General features: G+C 37.2%; 1 protein-coding gene across 3 annotated transcripts in view; it reads right to left on the bottom strand.

The window, feature by feature from the left end:
• Nucleotides 1-25,753, bottom strand: part of LOC150106825 (uncharacterized) — a 325,973-nt gene that overhangs the window by 36,305 nt on the left and 263,915 nt on the right. For all 3 annotated transcript variants that reach the window (XM_090393339.1, XM_090393337.1, XM_090393340.1), the window contains one exon: nt 4,831-4,992. In XM_090393339.1, coding sequence (XP_090249465.1) covers nt 4,831-4,992 — 162 coding nt within the window. The remainder of the gene's footprint in view (nt 1-4,830; nt 4,993-25,753) is intronic.

Genomic DNA, 25,753 nt, shown 5'->3' with positions numbered 1-25,753 from the left:
GGTTTAACCAATAAGAATACAATTTGGTCGGCTAAATCCCAAATTGCCAGCCCATCCTCGTTCGTTCAGTATCCAAGTAGATACCCAACAGGGTGCACCACGAGAAGGTGAGGATTGGACATTAGGTCAGAAGCCCTGATCGGTTCTCCGCATTCCTTTAAAGGCTATGTGGAGGTCTAATCTCAGTTATACAGCTTTGACCCATAAGCATCCCAGTATTACTTTTTTTTTTCTTTTTTTTTTTTTTTTTGTTGTTGTTGTTGTTAAAATTTGTTAAAATAAATTTTTGTTAAAAAAATTGTTAAAATAATTGAGCAAAAAAGTATTACTTCTTTTTTGCTCAATTATTTTAACAATTTTAATGGATGATGAACACGAGAACACTGCACTTCTTCATAATTCTTTACTTAATAGAAATTATTAAAAATTATGAGATGAAAGATCATACTAAATCATTAATAAACCATGTACTCAAGTAACGAATATCGACAAACAAGGGGTGCTTAATGGTCAAAGCTGTATAACTGAGAGGAGACCTCCACATAGCCTTTAAAGGAATGCAGAGAACCGACCAGGGCTTCTGACCTAATGTCCAATCCTCACCTTCTCATGGTACACCCTGTTGGGTATCTACCTGGATACTGAACGAATGAAGATGAGCTGGCAATTTGGGATTTACCCGATCAAATTGTATTCTTATTGGTTACACCAAAATAAAAAATGATGGTACAACACGACAAAATTTCATGCTGGCTGGGGCGTCGCCCGGTTAAACAAGGCCCCCATTGTTTTCGCCAGGGAACCAAGGCGAACAGCGAAAAGTCAGCTACTGGAACAAATCTGAAAGCACACACCAACTCAAAATCACCACAGTTAAAGATTGGTACTATCGCTTCATATGTTGTGAAAAACTATCACAACATAAGAAGCCTGAATGGCAAAGAAATGGAGCTAGCTGAAGAATTAGATAAGTACGAGATCGACATAATAGGGGTTTCTGAAACAAAAAAGACAAAAACTGGTGAGATCTTTCTGAGGAATAAATACAAAATGTTATATTCAGGCAATGACAATCAAGGAAAAGAAGGAGTAGCCATAGTATTCAACACAAAATACGAGGCTAATCTTCTTGAATGGCATCAGTCTCAAGTAGAGTAATGTGGGCAAATATGAGAATGGGGAACTGGACAATGAGACTTATTTGTGCCTGTGGTCCCACAGAAGGTTCTACTAAGGTAGAAGTGGAGGAATTTTTTGATGCTTTAGAAAAAGCAACTGACACAATGAAAAATGAAAAGTTGATCCTTGTCGTGGATCTAAATAGCAGAGTTGGAAATGATTGTGAGACATACAAAAATATTTTGGGAAAATTTGGAGAAAAGAGCAAAGCTAATAATAATGGCAAATACCTGTTGGATTTCTGCTCAGGACATGGACTGGTTATTACTGACACCATCTTCCAACATAAAAATGTGCACAAATTCACACGGAGAGAAGAGGCAAGGAATAAGAAAAGTCTCATTGACAATGTAATTGTTGATAGTGATGTTTTCTCCCTGGTGCAGGACACCGGAGTGTACAGAGGATTTGAAATTGGAAGCGATCACTATTTAGTCTTGAGCAGGATAAAATTGAATTTCATATTGAAAAGAATAACATATAAGAAAGTTTTAAAGCGAATAAAAGTTGAGCAGCTCTCAGATGTGAACTATAGACTAAAATACACAAAGATTATTGAAGAAAAAATGAAAGAGCTTGAGAACAGGAGCCAAACCTTGGAGATTCAGTGGCAAGCCTTGAAGAAAACCCTGATTGATTCAGCCAGAGAGGCATGTGGTGAGGTTGTCTGCACGGAGAGAAAAATCAGAACTCCCTGGTGGACACAGGAAGTTAAATAGGCAGTGAAGGAAAAGAAGAACGCATATCAAAAGTTCCTGGCAAATAAGTCAGCTTGTGCTCTTAGAGAATACAGAGACAAATGCAAGAATGCTAAACGCTATGTAAAACTAAACAAAAGTCATGGGAGGACTTTGGCAAGAACATAGAAAATAGATATCAAGAAGGTGGTAAGATATTCTGGAAGTTGTTGAAGAAGCTTAGAAATGGAGGAAAGAGTGCTGTAAAAGGAGTTAGAGATGATAAAGGTGACATGAAAACGGGAGAAAAAGATATCCTTGAAGTATGGAATAATTACTTTGAAAAACTGCTAAATGAAACAAGCAGTGATGACAGCACAGTGGTAAAAAACACTAACCAGGCATGCAGTCAGGAATACATATCCATACTTGAAGTAGAAAAAGCCATCAAAGATTTGAAATGTGGAAAGGCAGCAGGAATAGATGATATTCTACCAGAAATGTTGAAGTATGGTGGTATAAGAGTCTTACAGTGGCTGCACTGCATTGTTCAGATAGCCTGGATAGAGGGATGAATTCCCAATGATTGGAGTAAAGCTCTAATAGTACCCATATATAAAAAAGGGAAATAAAACTGAATGTGAGAATTACAGAGGTATTTCCCTATTGAGTGTTCCTGGGAAGATCTATGCAAGTATACTTGAGAAACGGGTTGAGAAGAATTGTGGAAGAAAAGCTTGGTGAAGAACACGCTGAATTCAGGCCAAATAGAGGCTGTCAGGATCAGATCTTCACTTTACGACAAATAGTTGAGAAAGCATGGGAATATAACAAAGATCTGTATTTAAGTTTTGTCGATCTGGAAAGGCATATGACAAGGTTTCAAGAGAGGAGCTATTCAATACACTACAGTTATATGGTGTCAATGGGGCATTATATCTAGCAATACTTAGTCTTTATTTGAGTTCTAAGTCAGCAGTTAGAATTGAAGGAAGTATAGGACGATGGTTTAATATTAAATCTGGTGTGAGACAAGGATGTACATTATCCCCTCTGTTATTCATTATCTATATGGATCACATTATGAAGGAAAGTGGTAATAAACATAATATCAGAATTGGAGATGTTAATGTTAGCTCTTTGCTTTATGCGGACGATGTTATACTTCTAAATAAATCCGCTACAAGTTTGCAAGATTCCCTGACTAAATTGAATAACTGTTGTACTACATATGGTATGATGGTCAGCATTAAAATGACAAAGGCAATGAAAATAGGTAGAATTGTTGAAAATGTCAACTGTGTTGTGAACGGGGAACCTGTGGAACAAATAAAACATTTCAGCTATTTAGTCACGATGGTAAATTAAATATGGAAATAGACAACAGAATTAACAAAGCTGGTATGGTAGGCAGTCAATTGAATAAATTCATATGGAATAAGAGAGGAATTAGTCGGAACACTAAATTAGCTGTATACAAGACAGTGTTCAAACCAGTTTTAACCTATGGATCTGAGAGCTGGGATAGAAATAAAACACTTGACCAAAGACTAGAGACCGCAGATATGAGAGCCCTGAGAAAGATTAGAGGCGTGAACAGATGGCATCAATGGCAATATCATATTAAAAACTAGGATATTAGGAAAGAACTTGGCATTATCAGCATCCAGGAATGCGTTAGCAGAGCTAATCTCAGGTGGTATGGTCACTTTAACAGAAAGGGCAAGGAAAGATTAGCAAAACAAGTGTTCTCTGCCAAGTTGGCAGGAAACGATCCAAAGGAAGACCAAGATATAGGTGGATTGATACGGTACAAAATGCCTTAGACGATAGAAATATAAGATCTGATAATGTTGGAGTCTTGACAAGTAACAGACTGATTTGGAGGAAAATTGTAGATAGGAAGTTAGTAATGATGTAAATGTTTCATGTAGTACTATCATATCGTGTACACCCCTTGAGGGTACATGTCAAGAATTTGATGATGATGATGACAAACATAGCTTCTAGTTCAATATATTAAAAAATGGAGAGAAAATCATACCAAAAACTAATCTTTAAAGGTGTCTGTGGCATAATTATAAACAACAAATTAAACGATAACCACATTAATTAACTTTAATGAAATGAAAATTTAGATATTTTGTACTGAAAATAATAGCATCATCAGTATGTAGCAAGCAAATTGAAGAAATGGAATGCAACAATCAATTTACCAATTAAAAATGGTTGCTGTGTGCTAGAAATTAACATATTAATAAATAATATTAAAACTATTTTTGGTGTTTACATAGAATGAGAATCTCCTCAACCTTTGGAAAGAGAGAGAAGGAGAGAGAGAAACGTTCCAATTCAAATTTCACCAACACAAGAGAGCTCTGCAACTTTCTTTGAAAACACATTCATAATTAAAACCGCTTCTATGGAGAAGACAAACTTCATCGCACTGGATATTAGTCATATTTATCCCACTAGATAAATATGAACACCTTTTCAAAGAAGATTTGCAAAGCACTTTTATGTTGGTCAAATCTGAATCAGTACGATTGTCTGTCTCACCCAAAAGTTTGGGAGATTCTCATTTTATGTAAACATCAAAAATATTTTTAATATTATTTATTAATATATTAATTTCTAGCATGTGCAGCAACCGTTTTTAATTGGTAAACTGATTGTTGTATGCACACTGTATTCCCGTTTCTTTGATTTGCTTGTTTCTACTCATTGATGATGTATTGTTATTTTCAGTATGAAATATTTGTACTTTCATTTCATTAAATTTAATTACTGTGGTTATTGTATAATTTGTTGTTTATACCAAAATCTACAACATGTAATCAGCTGTTTTCATAACTTATTCTCATTATCAAAAGCTATGACACATGCAGTTTTGTTAACTACATATAGCAGACAATTCTTTTGAAAATGTGCTATACGCATAATAAGCACTATAACAAACTTAACTTGGTATTACCTGAAGGCTAATGCTAAGGGAAAACACATCATTAAGATGAGGCATTCCATTATCAACAGATGCAGCCATAAATATCCTCTCAAGAAATCTTTCAATAAGAAATTGCATCTCTGTTTCTGTCAGGTAAGTGTGAAGTAGCACTTTGGGAGGATAGTCTAATACCTATTAAAAATACACTATAATTAAACAACATTCATAACACTGACAGTCAATTTTACCACCTACACAAAGCTCTATATCAGTATTTAGACAAAAAGTATGGAGATGTTCACTCCATATTTGAAAGCTAGAATTTGTCTTTTGCTTTTGTCTTATTTCCTAATATTATTGTTTTGATTGTTGGTATAAGCACACTTTGACAAATCTGCTTAAGATCAGGAATACTTCATCAAACTGTTAGGGATCAGAACTAATAATAGCACAAACTGAAAGAGGTATACAGGAACTACTGAGACATACGTCCCCCCCCCCCTTTTTTTTCCAAGAGTGGGAAAATTATGAAAACTGTTACGTTAGTAAACAAATAATTGAAGAAGGAAATGAAAGCATGGGACATATTATATATTACATTATTAATAATGAATTGGTAAATCGGCTACATACTGTTTGCTCTGAAAGGAGAAAGGACAGAAGTTTGTAAGAAAAGCAAATACAATAGCTGGCCACATAGACAGCCCTTTTAGCTCAGCTGGTATTGATGCCCTTTGACTGCAAAGACTTGGGTTCTAATCCTGTCTAGGATATGAAGAATCATTATAAGGCTGGTCTTCACATTAAGATATTTTTCTTCCCAGAAACTGGCTTTTCATACTACAAAGAATACACTCTGATAGACTACAGATAGCATTAAATGACCTATCATTACATTAATAAGGCTTATACAAAGCAAAGTTATGTAGCTCTGATAGGTCGCTGAGTTCAACACATTAATTTAATACAATAGTGCAATTAGCATTAGCAAGAGGGAGGGAGGGAGGGAGAGAGAGAGAGAATGTGAGGATAATCTCTTGAGCTGGATTACTGATTTTCGGAAGCCTCTGATGATAAGTCATTCACATGAAAGGCTGAAGAGGCCATCAATTGGCATCTGCAAGCAGCCAAAGGAGTCGTGTCAAAGAGTACGTAAGGAGAGCAGTTCTTAGAGGATGAAAGGGAGAGAAATGTAGGTTTACAATTGTTTAACACTTTTACTGTTGAAGGTAGGTTCAATATAAAAAGAACATATGTTTTTATTCATACATATATTAGGTTCATCTCTATAATCAAATTTTTTGTTGTAATTCTCATTTAATTATGCTTTCAGCTTTACTGGATTATTAATACTGAATTGGTAAATAGGCTGCATACTGTTTGCTGTGAAAGGAGAAAGGACTGAAGTTTGTAAGAAAAGCAAATTAGAGATACCTACCTAATAGCAATTCAGTCCTCTAGTGCGAATAACAGCTTGTCCTTTTTGAAGCATTGACTCCACCAGATGCCGGAGGGTTGCCAGAGATAATCCTAACCGGGTCTGCTGCAGCATTGTCCACAACTGCACCTTAGATGTCGGTCCCGGATATATATATCTGATGTTTTGCTCTATGGTATTCCAAAGAGATTTGATCTGATTTAAATTCCATGAAAGTGTGAAGGTGATCAGCCAGCACAATCTGGAAGTTTGCAGTGTTTAAGGACCTCTCCAGACACACTAAGGGACCTAATATATCACATGAGAAGGCTCCCCAAACCATAACAGAGCCACCATCACCACCACCTCCTTAAACAGAGCTGACTTGGCACAATGGGGCCATGGTCTCATGCTGTCAATGCCACACCTGCACCCTCCCATCATCTAGGTACAACCGATAATGAGATTCTTCAGACTACACAACTTTGGTCCATTCTGCAGAAGTCCAGTTTTGATGGTCCCAACATCATGCAAGGTGCAATGCCCAATGTCAAGCCATCAACAGTGATACACGATTAGGACATCAGCTCCCGTAACCCATGGTATGCAGGGTATGCTATGCTGACACTGCTTGGACCTCTGACATTGAAACTGGATGTGATGTGTGTTGCCGTTGCCCTGTGGTTAGTCTGTATGAGCTGTGATTAGTAACCATTTGTTCACTGGGCACTAGTAGTACATCTGTTGGTGGTATAATCGTGGTAGACCCTTGATATGGTTGCCCTCGAGAACCCTAGGGTTCTTACCACTTGGGTGATTGAATGTCCCATGTCTTGTGCCGATAACATGTCCACAATCAAAAGTCACTAAGATTGCCACATTTTCCGGGTTTGTTGATTGTAATACACTGTTGAGAAGCCTCAATGGCCGCCTATTTATCACCTGCATTTGGTTTGGATATGTTTTACTCTGTGTGTGTGTGTGGGGGGGGTGTCAGTGTCAACTTCCTATCACCCCTATCTCTAATCTTTTGTCTATTAAGTGTACTAATAAGAGTGAAGTTGTTGGAAGTTTTTTCACTTGGTTATACTATAAATTAAAGATACCAGGAAATTATATACATGGTTTAATCCTTGATCCAAGTGTAAGCAAACAAAGTTTGCACCTGAAGTATTTTCAGGACATTTGGCAACTCGTGTAAGGAAGCTAAGACTTCACATCACTTGCCTTAGTATCCTATAATGCAAAGCACATCTCCTTGTGGACTACCCAGACTGGTTTCGACCTTTATTGAGGTCTCTTCAGTGGGTGCCAGATCCAGTGGTGATACTAAAGTTGAAGTAATGCAAAAGTCATATTTTCATATACGAGTTGCCAAAAGGTTGCCTCTGGGTCTGGCTCCCACTGAAGAGATCTCAATAAATGTCGAAATTGGGATGGGTAGTGACCCTTCCCATAATTCTTAGCATTATACGTCTGCAAGGAGATGTGCTTTGCATTATGGGATAATAAGATTTGATGTGAAGTATTAGCTTCCTTATATGAGGTGCCCCAATCCTGAAAATACTTCAGAAGCAAACTTTGTTTGCTTATGAAACTTTCATAAGTTTCATAAGCAAACAAACAAACATTTTTGAAAAATAAACTTTCATGTTGAAAGTTTATTTTTCCCTTGGTTAGCCTATAATAAATTTAGTTTAATCCTTTATCCAAGTGTGAGCAAAAAAAGTTTGCGCCTGAAAATATCTTCAGGACTGAGGTAAGGTAGTACAACACCAGGAAACTCGCAGCAAAGGTGGATCAAGCTCTCAACTCCTTGTCTCAGTATCTCCCATAATGCACAGCAGAACTTGATCCACCTTTTTTGAGCGCTTGATCCACCTTTGCTGCGAGTTTCCCGGTGTTGTACTAGTACTACCTTACCTCAGTCCTGAAGATATTTTCAGGCGCAAACTTTGTTTGCTCACACTTGGATAAAGGATTAAACTAAATTTATTATAGTCTAACCAAGTGAAAAATAAACTTTCAACATCTTTCTCTAAATCCAGAGTAATTTAATAATAAGGTGGCACACCTTTTGGCAACTCCTATAGGTAAGGATGACCTCTCCTACTGCTTCTGCCTTAGTATCTCCTCTCTGGGCCTGGCTCCCACTGACAAGACCTCAATAAAGGTCGAAACCGGTATGGGTAGTGTCCCCACCCCTTAATGCATAGCAGTATACATGTCCACAAGGAGATGTGTTGTGCATTAGAGGAGATACCGAGACAAGGAGTTGAGAGCTTGATCCACCTTTGCTGCAAGTTGCCCGGTGTTGTACTACCTTACCTCAGTCCTGAAGATATTTTCAGGTGCAAACTTTGTTTGCTCACACTTGGATAAAGGATTAAACTAAATTTATTATTGTTTGCTTACACTTGGAAGGATTAAACCAAGTATATAACTTCTTGGTATCTTTAATTTATAGCAAAAACTTCCAACAACTTTCTCTAATCCAGAGTAATTTAATTATAAGGTGTGACACCTTTTGGCAACTCATATATGAAAATATGACTTCTGCATTACTTCAACCTTAGCATCACCTCTAAGTCTGGTTGTCACACTGAAGAGACTTTGGCTTTCGGCAAAGGTAAGGTAAGGTAGTACAACATAGTTCGTTTTTCACTTTGATTTTATTTTACGGGTCCTAGTTTCATCCCCACTAGCACTGGTCTTTATTAAAATAAATATTAACATTGCTGGTAGTGCAGTTAATATCTGCATTAGGGGATTACTTTTGGCGGTATCACGGCCGCCATTTTATAGTAGCTCGAATAAAGCATTTGCTGGTGTAGAATTATTTCTGTATCACAGGATTATTTTATTCTCAGTCTTATAACTGAAAGTTTTTTTTCTTATAATCAAATGCAGAGATTAGTGTCCCAATTGAGATAATAGTACCAATTCCTCCAAGGGTGTGAACTCTAGGAATTGAAATTCCTGGATGTGAATAGGCGAGACAGGTAACTGTTTTAAAAGAGATAGTCTGTGCAAACAAGATTTATTCTTTTACCTCTTATGGTGGAGGGAAATATTTAATTGTAGTTAAAGATGTGGAAACGAGAGATAAACTATTACAGGGTTTTACTTTTGAGGGCAGCACAGTTATTCCTGTAATGGTCGGGAGCCAGGTAAAAACAGTAAAAATCAAAAGATTTCCAATGGATTATATAGAGAACAGTAATGAAATTCTTATACAGACATTTTCGAAATGGGGTAAGATTAGCAATATACAAAAGGGGTTATCAAGTGAAGATCCAAATTAGTTTTCTGGTGATGTTACTTTCACAATGGATATGAAGACGCCCATACCAAATTTTGTCAACATTGGTGCAACCTGAGTTATGGTAAACAATCCCGGAGTACAACGGCAATGCTTGCGTTGTAGTTCATATGATCATTTGGGTAGCAACTGCCCCAAATCTAAATGTTTCAACTGCATGGAGATCGGACATATCACTAATCAGTGCCTCAAACCTTGTCAGAAATGCGAACGTTCTGAACACTGCATTAACACCTGTCCTTTTAGAACTTTCGTGGAAAGAGTGGAAGTACCGGTAGAGCTAATTGGAACACTATATATATCAGAGAGGCATAATGAAGAGTTCCCAGATCTTCAGACTAGTAAAGATGGCACTTTTAAACAAACTACACTTGGTCAAATCACAAAAAGTGCATGACCAAATCAGCTAGAAATTAGCCCCAAAATTCAAGATCTGCAGGAGCAACTTTCCCAGTCAAATACTGATGGAACATCAGTTGAAATTACCAATAATGAACCTAATGTAACAACTGAACAGGTACAAAATGAAATGCAAAAACATGCAACTGTTCTACAAGGAGAAACTGGAAAAGAAACAGAAAAGGGAGTAAGACAACTGAAAGAACTTAATATGCAGACAAGATCATCAAAAAAGGAAAGATGAATTAATAAAAAAAATTGAAGATAAACAAAAAAAAATTAAAAAAGGAAATACATCCCAAAGAAAAAGAAGTAATAAAAAATGTAAAGATGGTGAAGGCTGTGGATCATCAAATGAAAACTCTTCAGGCTCAGAAGAGTTTATGGATTATAAAGAAAAAGCAAGAGACACAATTAAAGAAAATATAATAAAGTTTACTGATTCAAAGTTTTCTCAGTACAGTTATCACCTATATGAAAAGAAAATAACCAACTTTCAAATCAAGAATGATAAGCATGAAATTGAAATAATAGAAAGCAACTGTAAAAAACTGGAAAACAGTTACAAGAAGCAGGTTACACAATTGCTCCTTCATAGATTGAAGACCTCATCAGGTTCATCCAAAATTTAGAAGTTAAAGACTTACCAGTGACACTTCAATAATCATAGCATCTCTTTTCTGCAATGCCTCATGAGGATTCCACAGGCAAATTAAACAAGAAACTATATGGAAACTTATGCTACGCCATAATATCAGATTTCTGTTTCTCCAATAAACATACTTTTGCAGATATAAAAGTTTAACAGATAGATATCCACTTCTTTCTTATTGGAGTTTTGGAAGATTTAACAGGGCTGGAGTAGGCGTTTTTATTCTTGCCCCCCCCCCCCTCCTTAGGTCATTCTGTGGATGTGTAATAAAGTTTATAAATGTTTATGCTCCATCCAATGGAACAGTTAGATGAAAATTCTTCCAGGAATTAGAGCTATATTTATATGGTGCCCACTACATCATGGCAGCTGGAGACGAATTGTATTGAATACTCCACATTAGACAAAATAGGAGGACACCCCAGGAGTGGAAAAGTGGGATATGTACAGTTAAAAACATGTCTCGACAATGCTCAGCTAGTAGACATATGGATGATTCATAATCCTAATCTCCAGGCATACACAATATTGTACTTGATTCATGTACGTGAATCAGTACCTTGATTCACGTACACGAATCAAGGTATTGGCACTCGTATTGATCGAATTTATATCTCGTCTTCCCTTATAAATAGGATAATTCAGATAAAACATTTTGACATCAACATGTCAGATCATAATCCAGTTCTACTTAAGTTCAACTGCATGGAAAAAGTAGAATCTTTTCTAGACCATGGAGACTTCCATCAAATTTTCCATTAATCTTTACAACTAAATTCCAGACTCTCTGTTCAAATTGGAATAATGTTACCTGGAATTGGCATATGTGGTTAAAATTCAAAGAAGCAGTAAAGCAGAATATGATGGAATGGGGAAAGGAACAGGCTTTCCTCAAAAGGAAAAAGTTGAAAGAACTGTATAAGGAGAGAAGCTGGTTCGTAACAAATCAACACAATGGTATAGAATGTAGCAACATCATTAAAAACATTAACATAGATATAGAACTGGAAAGGCAGAAACAATTAGAAGAAAGAAATTTTAAGATAAGAATACAGCAGCACTTAGCAGATGGCCCTTCAGCTGCATTCTTCAATAGACAATTCACAAAATTTTGCAAAGAAAGGACTATCACTCAAATCTGCGTTGATGGAGAAGATACGTCCACCACTCAAGACATCCTTGACGCCTTTCAAAAACACTACAAAAATCTGTTTGAAGACAATAGTAGTACTGTTGGAAATTATAACTCTTGGAACATTAATGGCTTTCCTGTTCATATCCAAGATGGGCTTGACAGACTCATTACAGCATCTGAAGTTACCACAGCCTATACAAGAATGCCAAACAAGAAAATCACCAGGACCTGATGGTCTAGGAATAGAACTTTACTGCAAAGCCTGGGATTTTATTCTTCCCATTCTAGTTACACTATTTAATTCCTTTCTCTCATCAGGACACATACTAAGTGAATTTGTATGTGTCCTGATGCCATACTGTCCTCATCCTTAACCTAATAGAGATCACACTTTAATCAGCTGCTGGAGACCTATTTCTCTATCTAATAATGACTACAAGATATTTTTCTGCATTATCAATAAAAAAGTGGGAATGAGATACATAATTATAAGCACACAGGTGTATGGAGTACCAGGTCGAGCAGTAGAATTTAATCTATTTCTGCTACATGATCTAATCCGCTTAGTTAATGTGAAAAAGCAGTCGATGGCAATGCTATAAGTAGACCATACTCAAGCATTTGATAATGTCTGGCATCCCTTTTTATTCCGCGTCCTCCAGCAAATTAGTGTAGGTAAAAAGCTGCTATCTGTTATCAAAGGAGCCTACGCCAATTCAACTACCTGCCTCCTAGTTAATGGATTCCTGTCAGATCCTGTCAAATTTCAAAAAGGAGTCAAGTAAGGTTGCCCTCTCAGTCCACTGCTCTTTGCATTGGTTCTTGAACCTTCTTTACAGGAAGTCGACAATGCACATGCTGTGCGAGGAATAACAGTTCAACTATAAATGAAAATAAGGTATTAGCATATGCCGATGATGTAGTGGGAACTTTGAAGGATAATGATTCCATATATATATATGTTTTGGTATTTTGGAAAAAATCAGCAAAAGCAGTGGTTACTTATTAATGCAGACAAGACAAAATTAAAAGTTTATGGAAAGTGGGATCTTGAAGGCATTCCTGTTGGACTAACCCATAAGAGAACCCCTCACTATACTTGGAATTCCCTTCTCCACTTATCCAATATTACTAGTCCAAGGACTTATAATACAAAAACCTTGAAATGTTAGAAGACTGGAAAATAGGGCCACTCTCCTTTTCCTCTAAAGCCATAGTACTCAAAACCATAATCTTTCCTACTCAGTTGTACATAATAAATATTACAGACATCGCAGAAGCTGAAGAAAAGCAATTACATAATAAGCCTCTGCAATTTTTTTGGTCCAGCCAACACCAAGAAGTTAAAAAGGGAATTTCTTCAACTATCAAAGAAGCATGGAGGATTTGGACTTCCAGTCTTAAAATTCTGCTATCTAAGCAATACAGCTTCTAAAATCCATAAAATATTGCAGACTGATTGCACATGTGCAGACTTTCTCCATTACTACTTGGGTTTTCATCTTCCCCTGTTTGGAAATAATGATTATACACGTCCAAAAGCTGAGATTGTTCCTGAATACTACAACACTCTCTGCTTAACTCTAAGACTGCTGAAACATTTGGGAATTGATGTTCTTTCCATTAAAAAAAGTAAAATTTGGTACAAAGAAATCTTTAATCTATTTTGCTGTGAAATTCCACAGTTGGTACGGACATCAATATTTTGTTTCATAACTTGATGAAGTTCCAAGGATACCCTAACAGGAGAGATCTTGCCTGGAGAATTGCATGTGGTCACCTTCCAGTCAATACCATCAAATGGAGGTACTTTAACACTGGAGATCCAATCTGTGACATTGTTACTGAATGGAAACAGTGGAACATGCATTCTACAGTTGCCCTCTTGTCCTGCATATTTGGAAAACAGATTATGTAATGTGTTGGGCATTCCATTACTTACAACAGAACAGGTTATTTTTTTACAATACCCACCACCTCTTAGCAATGGGACGAGAATTTTGATTTTTATAATTAATTAACGCATTAACTATTTATGGAAGGTTAGAAAGAAACATGGATTTTAAAACCAGCAATATGACATCCAAATGCTTTATAATATTGTCTCGTGGAAATTTTATTGTTCAGTCAGACGATTTTTGTATTTAGAAAGAAGCATTCTAGGAGATATCAAATTTATGACTACATGGTGTACATCACCCACATTATGCAATATTCACCACGGGAAGATAAAATTCTGTGTATTATTGCTATGAGAGGTTTTTTAAATAGTTCCACCCTCTTAATTCAATGTGGTCTTATTGTCAGTTGCAGGGATGACTGGAGAGCAATTCCAGGCAGAGAAGGCCAACTCAAGGCCGTTAACCCAGATGGGGCTAACCACCTCGCAACCATATGCCTGGGGAAGGAGGGTCCTAGGTTGTTCGATTCCCGTTGACGACGTGAGGAACTTAAGGATCTTCCTCAGCCATAGCCAAGTTAGCCAGTCTTGGGCGTGGACAGCAGGGTTTCTCCCCCAGTTTATCTGGGTTTTTCATCCCACAAGAAGGCAAACCAGCCCCGTGAACCCACATGGATAGTCAGGAATATTTAAGACAATCCCTCCAGCCATAGGTCTGAATTATCAGCTATGCCGGTCCTGAGCCCGGATAAAAATAGGTGGGATTGAGGTGGTGTCATACCTCCCCATAAAAGGGGCTCACGGCCGTTGAATCACCATACGAAATGAATGAATGAATGAATGAGATTGGTGAAAAGGAAAACTGATAGCCTTTGGCTATATGAATATGAATATAAAAGAGCTGAGGCCTTTTCTCTATCTCTCATGCTATCTATCTGTCTTTCTTTCTTTTAATACTATCAGGCTCTCTTGCACCCCTATACTAACTACTCTAGGACTATGATGAGCAACCCTTTACTTTTTCACTTCAATAAAGGTCGAAACCGGTCTGAGTAGTGACCCTTTCCATAATGCTTAGCATTATACATGTCTGCAAGGAGATGTTCTTTGCATTATGGGATACTAAGGCAAGTGATGTGAAGTCTTAGCTTCCTTGTACGAACTGTCCCGGTCCTGAAAATACTTTAGCTGCCAAAAGGTGTCACACCCCAAAAAAACAATTCTACAGATATACAAATTCACTTTTAACAAGTTTCTTCCTCTCCCCCCCCCCCCCCCCCTTCAATTTTCTATCTACCCACACAGCTAATCATATAGACTGGACAATACCTCACATGTGGGATCACCATAAAAAAATTTTTTTTTTAAATTATTTAGAAAAGGGCTGTGGGATCACCATAAAAAAAAAATTTTTTTAATTATTTAGAAAAAGGCTGCAGTACAAAGCAAAAAATATAATGTAAAAACATCAAAAGAGATGGTACAGTTAAACTGATGCACCTAATGAACATCAGTGGATCCTTTTTAGTATATCATATAAAATACTTAATATTATTCCAAAAGAAGTGATTTGCAGGCTTTTCCATATCATACTCTTGAATAATTATTTTTCTTTGTTGATTCATATTTCAAAGGGTTCAGTTATGGTTCAATTTAACTGGTATGTGGACATTTTAGAGAATAACAGCATGAAACAAGACCTGGTTGTATCACAAAGTATACTTTCTGATGGGGGTGGGCACGATTGACAGTTAAATGGTAAAAAAGAAAAAAAAAAAGAGAGGAGCATTTGACTATTTGAAGAGGCATTTTCAGCAACCCCTAAGCGATAATATAAAATTGTTTTGAAATATATTATTAGTCTGCCATTTGCTTTATGTAAAGACAAAGAGTTTTATTAACTCTACAAACAACAGGCTGGCTTAAAATTTCTAAAAAGGATGACTACATGTGCTTAAAAGTTTTTGAAAACAAAATATTAAGGGATGTCTTTTGAACAGATAAATTTCTAATTATGGTTCTTTTATAATAATAATAAACATTAAATAATTCTATCCCTGCTTCAATTTATTATTATTATTGCACCCTCCATGGAGTTGGCAGACTCATTGTTGGAGGTTCATTCACCTGGTATCATACCAAATCTTAAAATCCTTAACCCTTCTTGCATTAATAACACATTCTGATCATGCATTCCATTAACTGACAATTCTCCATGTAAAAAATTTGCTCCTCACACCCTTCTTCACCACACTCTTAACTTCCAGGGATGACCTCTGGCTTTCCCCTCTTGCCTTCTCTTTTTATAATTTCACCTAAATTAAGCTGATAAAATCCTCTCAGTAACTTAAATGTTTTTATCATATCACCTCTTTTCCTCCTATCCATGAAACTCTGCAATCCACATTTCTTCAACTTCCCTCAATAGCCAACAATCCAAAGTTCTGATGTTGTCTTGGTCACTCACCCCTGGATCCTCGCCAAGGTCTCCACATCACATTGAAAACCAGGTGACCAGATTTGAGCATAACAGTTCAAGTGTGGTCTGACCAGTGCTTTATACAGTGGCACAACCACTTCCTTATTCCTACATATTAGAATACTTCTTATCATGACAGCCTTTTTCAACACTGGCAATATGTTGTCTAAACTTCAGTATACTGTCAATCATTACTCCCAAATATTTAATCTCATCTACTTCCTGATGTATTGAACTGTCAATATAGTACACAGCCTTATATTTCTGCACTCCAAAATGCATCATCCACTTATTGATATTAAAACTACAATCCCACTCCTTTGTCCAAGTAAAAAGTTTATTCATATCTTCCTGAAGGGAATTAACATCAGCAGTACTACTTATAATTCTTCCCTTTGCATCATCAGCAAACTGAAGATCCCCACTCAGTCCACATGATATACCATTTACAAACAAGTTAAACAGCAGGAGCCAAAGAAAAGAACCCTGGGGCATACTAATAGTTATGCTCCCTTTTTGAGACACACTGTACCATCACACACACAACTTGCTGGTATCAATACATTCAGAGAGCCAATTTCCAATCCATAGATAATATAACCAATATACTATCTATTCCATCCTCTGCTGCTTGTACACCAACTTTTCATGTGTTAATCTATCAAATGCTTTTGCAAAAATCTAAGAATATCACTGTATAGGATTCTCTCTTATCTAAAACACCTGTTACCCTATCATAAAATGCAAGTAAATTGCTAAAAATGGGACCTACCCTTTACAAATCCATGCTGACCATCATAAAGAATGAAATGTCCATCAACCCAATCCTGGTTGATGGACACACATGGTTCTGTCCTAGAACGATGCTTGTGGATGATACTATTTCGCCTTCTTTCCACTCCTTAGGAACCCTACCCAATGCAACTTTCATTAAATAACCAGGTCAAGGGCATAGCCAACTGTGGTGCACATTCCTTATTAACATCTAACCTAACCAACACCTGATACACCTCTGATTCTTTCACTTCCAATTCTCCTAATACTTGCCTCCCTTCTATATATTGCACAGCATCATTTACGCCAGTATGATACATAGTGATACCTCAGCTAACGAAGATAATTCATTAGCCAAAACGTGATTTCCCGTAGGTTTCTATAGAAAATTGTTTAATTCGTTCTGGATGCTGCCTGCTATTTAAAGATAAGTTTTATAAAATAATAAAAAGCATACTATAAAAGGGCAAAAACTCACCAAAGGCTGAGATGAACAGCTACCCAATTAGATGAAGAGAATGGAAAGTAGAATGAAAAACTGACAATCTTTACACTATTATATACACTTTATTAAACTGAAAATATGTACACAATGTTTTTACTATTCTTCTTCCAAATTTTCAAAGTTTATTCAAGGTAAGTCTCCTCTTCTTCAGTACTGGCCTTTGTCTCTTTGCTAAAGGAGAAGTCAAAAATCTGTCCAAGGACAGATTTTTGACTTCTCCTTTAGCAAAGTTGTGTGTCGAGGCTAGCTGGTGAACGGACGTGCTATCGGAGAGCTCCTGAGAGATTTGTGTTTTTTGTTGATTTATTAGTGTTTTGGATTCAATTTAAAGGACTTAATTGTTTAATTTTGGTATATTATTGGAGCTTTATTAGCGTGGTTAGTGTACTAAAGTGTTTTATAACATAATCTATGTCGGGAAGTCGCCGCTAGATGAATTCGTAATGTGTAGTGTTCGTGCAAGCTCCAGATAAGATAAGTATCATTTTCAGTTATCGATACAAATTACTTAATATTGTGTAGTTTTGTTTTGTTTGCCTTGCGTATTTTAGTGCGTCTATTTTTGGTGTGTTATAACGTATAATTTGACAAAACACGTTACAGATAAGTATGGCACCTGTGCGAAGGAAAATGGCGGCCAGTAATGAAGGTTCGCCATCGTTATCAAAGAACGGTAGCATAAAAGAAATGAGTCAGTGTACTAGCTGTGAAATGATGTACGCTTTGCGGAGTGCGGTCGGAGTGTGGTTAGATGATAATAAAGGATTGAATGTGTGTAGAAAATGTAGGGAGAATGCGGAATTGAAGTGTATTTCGGATCGTGAGTGTGATATTTTTGTATCACACTCACGATGAATGTGATACAAAACCTTCAGAATGAAGGAAATAGGGATATGACAAGAAACGGCAAGGTTGTACATGAAAATTGTGAGAGTGTGAATGTAGAAAGTGTGAATGATAGTATAAATGGTTTCTCAGAGAACAAAAAAGATGAGATAGATGCATTGAGTGAGATCGCGTTGTTGAATAGTGCGATAGAAAGAGCAAAACAGCAGCTAGAGTGCATGAACAAAAGTAGACTGAATGAACCAACCAATAATAAAAGGTATGACAGGAAAAATAGACGTATGAATGTGAACATGAACAAAATGAAGGATAGAGTGCTGTATGGAGACTCGTTAGTACGAGGTGTGTTAGTAGAGGATTTGACAAAATCGTACCAATAACTGGTGCGACCATAAAGGACGTAACTGCGTCTATTAGAGAGCAAAAGGAAAGGGTGAAAGAAATGATTGTTGTGGCAGGTACGAATGATTTGAAAGGAGATAAAATGGAAATGATAGAAGACCTGGATGAATTGTTTGAGGTAGCAAAAGAAAAGAGTGAGAGAGTTAGAATGATTAGTCTTTTGCCACGGTATGACAGTGAAATGTTTAAAAGGAGCGCTATAATTGCAAATGACTTTATGCGTGGGTTATGTATGACGAGTGGTGTGGAATTTGTGGATGTGTGGAGTGAGTTTGATGGGCGAAAGGATCTATATAAGATGGATGGCTTGCATTTGAATGGTTACGGTGTAAGAAGACTTGAGAAAGTGTTGCTGAATGTAGTGGATGTGCAAATTCAGGGAAACTAGATTTGTTAGGGGGGGGAGTAGAGATACAGTCCTTATGGAGGCAGTTGAATGTAAGAATGAATATAATATGCCAGAGCAAATAAGGACAACAAATCTGAGTGGGATAGTTAATATAAGGCATCAAGGTAGGGTTGGGGCTAATAGGGGTCTTAAATTCATGTACACTAATACTAGGAGTATTAGGAACAAGAAGGAAGAGTTTTTGGCCATGGTTGGCACTTCCAGACCACAGGTTATAGGTATTAGTGAAACATGGCTGACTGTGGATGATATAACTAGTGGGATTGAATGTGATGGGTATAGTGTGTTCAGGAATGACAGGGAGAATAAAATGGGGGGAGGAGTATTGTTGATGATAGCTGATGAGCTCCAGCCAAGGAGAATAGAAGTTGAATTGCAGGATAGAGAAAAGAGCACATTTGAGGCCATTTGGTGTGAGATTGTGGCTAGCAGAACTAAATATACAATTGGGTGCTGCTATAGACCAGGTGATGGAAAAGATGGTGGTGACAGTATGCACAAACAAATAGAAGAAATGGGTGGAAGGAGGGTGATTATTATGGGAGATTTCAACTATGGTCGCATTGATTGGAGTGAGGAGAGGACACACGAGAGGAAGGAACTGGATTTTATGCGGTTATTAAGGGATAACTATCTGCGACAGCATGTAATGGAAAATACTAGGGGTCAGAGAGTGCTTGACCTAGTAATTACATCTGAGGATTTGGTTGTAACAAATATAACCACATTGCCACCAATCGGTGAGAGTGATCATAGGGTCTTAACTTGGGAGGTGGCTAAAGGTGCAAAATTTTCAATTAAGACAGGGTACATGTGGAATTATCGGACTGGAAAGTATGACAAGCTTAGGAGTTTGATTGGTTCAGTGCCATGGCATGTACAACTGCAAGGACTAGAAGCTGATAGTGCATGGGAGGTAGTTTAAGAAGTGCTTGCATGAAGCAATGGCTGACTGTATACCTAGAGTCCGAATAATAAATCAAGTAGGGGTTAAATGGATGAATAACACCATTAAGCTTGGGTTGCAAAAAAAGAAACAACTATGGAGGGAATTTAAGGAGAATGGTGACCGGCAGGCACATGAACGGTATAAAGCGCAGGCCAGAAGGGTGACGAGTGTGGTAAGAAAAGCAAAAAAGGATTACGAAAGAACATTGGTCGTGCAGGCTAAAGAGAATCCTAAACAGTTTTTTAGATATGTAGCAAGTAAAAGGAAAAATGTACATGGCAGATTGATTTTAAAGAATGCCGATGGTAGGGAGGTAACTGAATCAGTTGAGATAGTTGAATTACTGAGTGAGCACTTTGCAAAAGTATATCATCCAGGTGGTGACATTGCAGAAACGAATAAACCAGTAGATTATATGGGAATTGTGGTTAATGAAGTGGAGGTGAGTAGTCTATTGCATAACCTCAATGTCAATACATCTGTGGGATTGGATGGTATACCAGCTCGTGTTGTACGAGAAGCAGCTAAAGAATTGTCAGTACCCTTGACCATTTTGTTTAATTTGAGTCTCGGGTCTGGGTTAGTCCCGAGCGGGTGGAAAGAGGGGAAAATAGTTCCACTGCATAAAGGTGGTTCCAAGACTGCTGTTGTAAATTACCGACCGATTAGCATATCAGGAAGCATTGTCAAGGTCTTAGAGAAAATAGTCAAGAGGAAAATACAAGATTGGATAGAAGAAAATGGGATACTGTATCGGGGACAGCATGGTTTTGTGAAGGGTAGGTCATGCCTCAGTAACTTGCTCACATATTATAACACAGTGACGGCTGAACTGGATAAGGGTAATGGGTTTACGGTGATTCTACTGGACCTTGCCAAGGCCTTTGACAGGATTCCACATGGAATTCTAATCAGTAAATTGCAGCATATGGGAATGGACATAGGGTTGGTGAGATGGATAGGAGGGTGGTTGACGGAGAGATATCAGAGAGTGGTTTACTCGGGAGTAGAGTCCACAAGATGGCCTGTGACTAGTGGTGTGCCACAAGGATCTGTTCTTGGACCACTGCTGTTTAATTTGTTCATAAATGATATAGGAAATGATCTGAGAGGAACAGTTCATTTGTTTGCGGATGATGCGAAGTTGGGTAGGGCAATAGTGAATGCAGATGACGTCAAAATTTTGCAGGATGATTTGGATAGATTGGAGGTCTGGGCTAAGGAGAATGGATGTCAGTTTAATGTGGCAAAATGTAAGGTTATGCATTTTGGGGTGAAAAGATTGGCGGCAGTTTACTGCATTGGTGGAACCGTGCTCCAGGAAATTGATGAGGCACGAGATTTAGGAGTGTTGGTAGATAAGGAATTGAAATTTAGGGGACACATTGCAAAAGTGACCAAAACAGCTCATCAAATCACTTGGTTTCTGAAGAATACGTTGACAAGCAGAGACAAGCAGGTTATTGTTCCTCTGTATCGAGCCTTGATAAGACCCCATCTAGACTACTGTGCTCAGATTTGGTCACCTAGGTTCCTTCTTGATGGGGAGGAGGTGGAGAGGATCCAGAGGCGAGTGACCAAGATGATAGCAGGTCTGTGGAATGAACCGTATGAGAACAGGTTGATGATTTGTGGGTTGCAAAAATAGGTTGATAGGCGGAGAAGGGGAGATATGATTGAGACATTCAAATTACTGAAGGGTTTCTATAAAATTAATTCAGAAGATATTTTTGAGAACAGGGCTGGTTGTGGGAGGACTAGGGGACATCCATGGAAACTGGGCAAAAGTGTGGTTAGTAAAGGTGTTAGAGCTGGGTTCTTTACTTTTAGAGTAGTGAATGAGTGGAATGCGCTCCCTGAGTCTGTGGTGGATGCTGTGACAGTGAATGAGTTTAAGGCGAGGTATGATAGATACTGTATGAATGTCAAATAGTTGTGATGAATATGATTTGGGGCCTCCCTCGATGAGTCTAATGACTCCCTGGAGTTTCCCGTAATAATAGTAATAGTAATAATAGTAACTTCTCTTTTTTTCAGAATGTTTTTAAAGTGATTCAGACACTTGTCTTCAACCAAGGCACAAAGTCTGCTCATTACAGCTTTGTTGGGATTCCACTTTGTAGCCAAAGACTGAAACTCTTCCCAGTAGTGCAGCATTTTTTTTTAATGTCACCTGTTGGCATTCTTGCCTTTTTATTGCTGTTTTCCTCCTCTGATGAGCACTCTTTATCTTCCTTGTCTCTTTCCTGATTCAGTTGCTTTTTCAACTCTTCAAGATCTTCTGTTACTGACACTGGTATGAGGTGTCTCACTTCTCGCTGTCTCGAAAGTAAACCACCCAGTTGGGTTGGTGGGTCTCCCCTATATGATGTGGTCAGCTCATTTCTTTGTCACGCACACATACAGATGGAAAAGATAAGCTCCCGGGGCCTGACTATTCATGTTATCGCGCGCATCCACTAAAACATTTGTTAGTCGAGTCCGAAAAACAGCGAAAAAAATCTTCATTAGCTGAAAAATTCGTTAGCAGGGTCACTCGTTAGCTGAGGTATCACTGTATGTTGAAAAAGTGCTGGTTCAATAATTCCACTATATCCTTTGTAAATGTTATTGTTTGCAAGTGGAAAAATTCCCTTTAGTTAACCTTGGCCTGACCAGTCAATCTCCTCATACTGCACCTTTTCTTTCTTTACCATGCTCATCGCCTTTCTAGCATGCACTTTATATTCTTCATGGATCTGATTATCACCAACTGTCTTGTACCAACTCCATTTCCCATTTACTTTTTAATAAATTCATCAAGCTAAATCTTTTATCACAATAAATGGGGAAAAAAATGTAGCACCAAGGATGGAATAATTTCCTTAAATAAGATCAAAACTATTCAAAAGTTAATTGAATTAAAGAATCTTGAAGTTATACTTCTGAGATTATAAGTAATAGTTGCAGTGTAAACTTGAATATAACAGCTGTTACCATTAAAATCTATAATTCAAAACAATTTCCATGTTCACATAGATCTTTTCTCTGAAATCACAGAAAAAATCCTTTGTAACTAAACCTTTTTTTTTATTGTTGTTTTTCTTATATTTATATATACAAGTTACAAAAAATGAAGGAAATACTTGATCTGTTTTATTTATCTATTTCAGTTCAATATACTTTTTTCATTAACTTAAACAGTAATGAAAGGATATATATTTTGTAATCAGAAGAAAGTACAACAAATTTAATAAACCAAAGCCAAGTTTTACACTTTTAAAGGTTAAATTGTTAGAGTTTATTATCTAAATTTGAATATCAGAACTTATTCACTCTTGTAATGGCTTTAAGCTTCAAATATCTAAACTTCATAAATAACTGGTTCCTATTTCAATCAAATATTAATATTATACGAGTATCTCCATCTAGTCTGAAAACTCAGAACCACAACTTCTTATAGCTCTGGGGCCCAAACTGAACCTTGCCCCCCCCCCCCTGGACCTATTGCTTCCAACCTTGTCTGTCCAAAACTTTACTTCTCCAGTTTGGATACTAAATTATATATTTAGTTTAATCCTTTATCCGAGTTTAAGCAAACAAAGTTTGTGCCTGAAGTATCTTCAGGACTGGGGCAACTCGTCGCAAAGATGGACTGACTTCACATTATTTGCCTTAGTATCCCATAATGCAAAGCACATCTCCTTGCAGACATGTATAATGCTATGTATTATGGGAAGGGTCACTACCCAGATCGGTTTTGACCTTTATTGAGGTCTCTTCAGTGGGAGTCAGACCCAGAGGTTGGTCTGGGTAGTGATCCTTCCCATAATACATAGCATTATACATGTCTGCAAGATGTGCTTTGCATTATGGAATACTAAGGCAAGTGATGTGAAGTCAGTCCACCTTTGCCACGAGTTGCCAAAGTCCTGAAGATACTTCAGGCGCAAACTTTGTTTGCTTACACTTGGATAAAGGATTAAACTAAATATATAATTTATAGTCTAACCAAGTGGAAAAACTTCCAACAGTTTGGACACTAACTGTTAGAGTCATACTGCTCCTTAGTCATTCTCTAACATATAATGGTTGCCTTTTGCAACCCATTCGACTCATTTACCACTCGCTAAGCAAAAAATCTAGCAGCTATGTTCCTGTTAACCACTCTTACATTTGATTAACCATCCTTTATTTTAATGGGTCTTGTCAATATATTCATTGCTTTTCACATATGAACATTGCTCCTTTTATAACAGGAGCACTGTTATGAACAGAATCCAGTGAAATATGTTCACTGGATCCTATGAACACATATATCCAGTGAAATGTGTTCTGTAACTTTAAAATTATCTACAATTTAAAGAACAGGTACAGGGTGTCCTGTCCAAGAATGTTAATTTTTAAAGATGTTTTATATTAGAATAAAAGACAGAAATGAGATAGAAGAGTTCACCTTGAATTTGTACTAGTTTTTTTTTTCATGACTATTTTTTAACAGTATTAACAACTCCAAGCAATTTTATCAAAAGATTTTATTAAGTGCTTATATTTCGCTGAATTTCAAATCAGCATCATCAGAGCACAACACCACTAGTACACGTAACAATGAGTAAGTGAAACAATAGAATTGTAATAGACAAAAGATCTCAAGTCCTATTTTGACATCCTCTAATGTTGTAAAAAAAAAAACATTGCAGCTATGTGGGAATTGTTCTTACAATAACAGTCTCCTAAATTTTTGGCAAATTAATGCTACCATATAAAAAATAAAGGATAGTCATTATAGAAGTTATTAGAAGTCGTTATAGATCTTTCAGATCTGTAATGACTTCTAAACAGCACAGTTGTTTTCTTCCATCTAATCCTGTGTGAAGGGGTATCCACCGTGTAGTCTGCCAGTCCTGACTTGCCATAGTAATAGTAACGAACATATTTTTTTTTATGTTCTTCCAGGTGGATATTAACTGATCTTCCTCCGTAGTATGCTAAGTCACAATCACAGGGAACTTCATACACCCCAGGGTGCATTAGAGGGTGAAGTTTATCCTTAGGTGAGCAGATCAGAGTTGCTAGTTTAACATGAGGTATGAATATGATGCGAAGGCCATATTTCATCAGTACTTTGGCTATCTTTTCTGATGTACCTCTGACACAGAGAATACAAATGGTAATGTTGTGTTCTTGTGTATTAGGGGAGGGAGAGGTAATGGAGCTATGGAGTATTTTATCTATTTTTTAGGGATTGTAGCCATTGGCCAAGAATGTATGGTGCAGATATTTGAGTTCTGTGGACAGAGCTGTATCATTAGAACAAATGGCTCTGGTTCTGTGTGTGAGCATATTTTTTTTTTTTTTTAATGCCATACTGTTAGACTGGATGATGATGTGATTGTTTAGGTAGGTATCTTCCTGTGTGTAGGCTTTCTATAAATGGAAAAAGATAGTGATCCATCTGAAAGGTGAGTAAGTTGAAACTGCAATTGTCCAGAAAATTGAACAGGTTAGCCTTTCTCAAACATTACCATGACAGCAATATCACTCCAGCTTTTCTCAAGTTAAAGAAAAGTTAACATCATCAAAGGCACATCGTATTTACCGACAGGCGAGTTTAGCACTTCTCCAAGAACAAATCACCACTACTTGCATGGAGCTTAATAATAAGTTAAACAACTCTATCACTGCTCTACAAGAAGAACTAATCAATGTGTTAAATCCTGAAATGTGAACTGTCCTACATCACATCTTCGGAGTTGCAGCAAGAAAAGAATTCACAAAATATAAA

This window comes from Typopeltis vanoorti, chromosome 5, assembly GCF_054136105.1.
Source record: "Typopeltis vanoorti isolate ZY-2024b chromosome 5, IOZ_Tvanoo_1.0, whole genome shotgun sequence".
Lineage (NCBI taxonomy): Eukaryota > Metazoa > Arthropoda > Arachnida > Uropygi > Thelyphonidae > Typopeltis > Typopeltis vanoorti.
The sequence above is the reverse complement of the archived record's forward strand: the minus strand, read 5'-3'. Positions and strand labels throughout refer to the sequence as shown.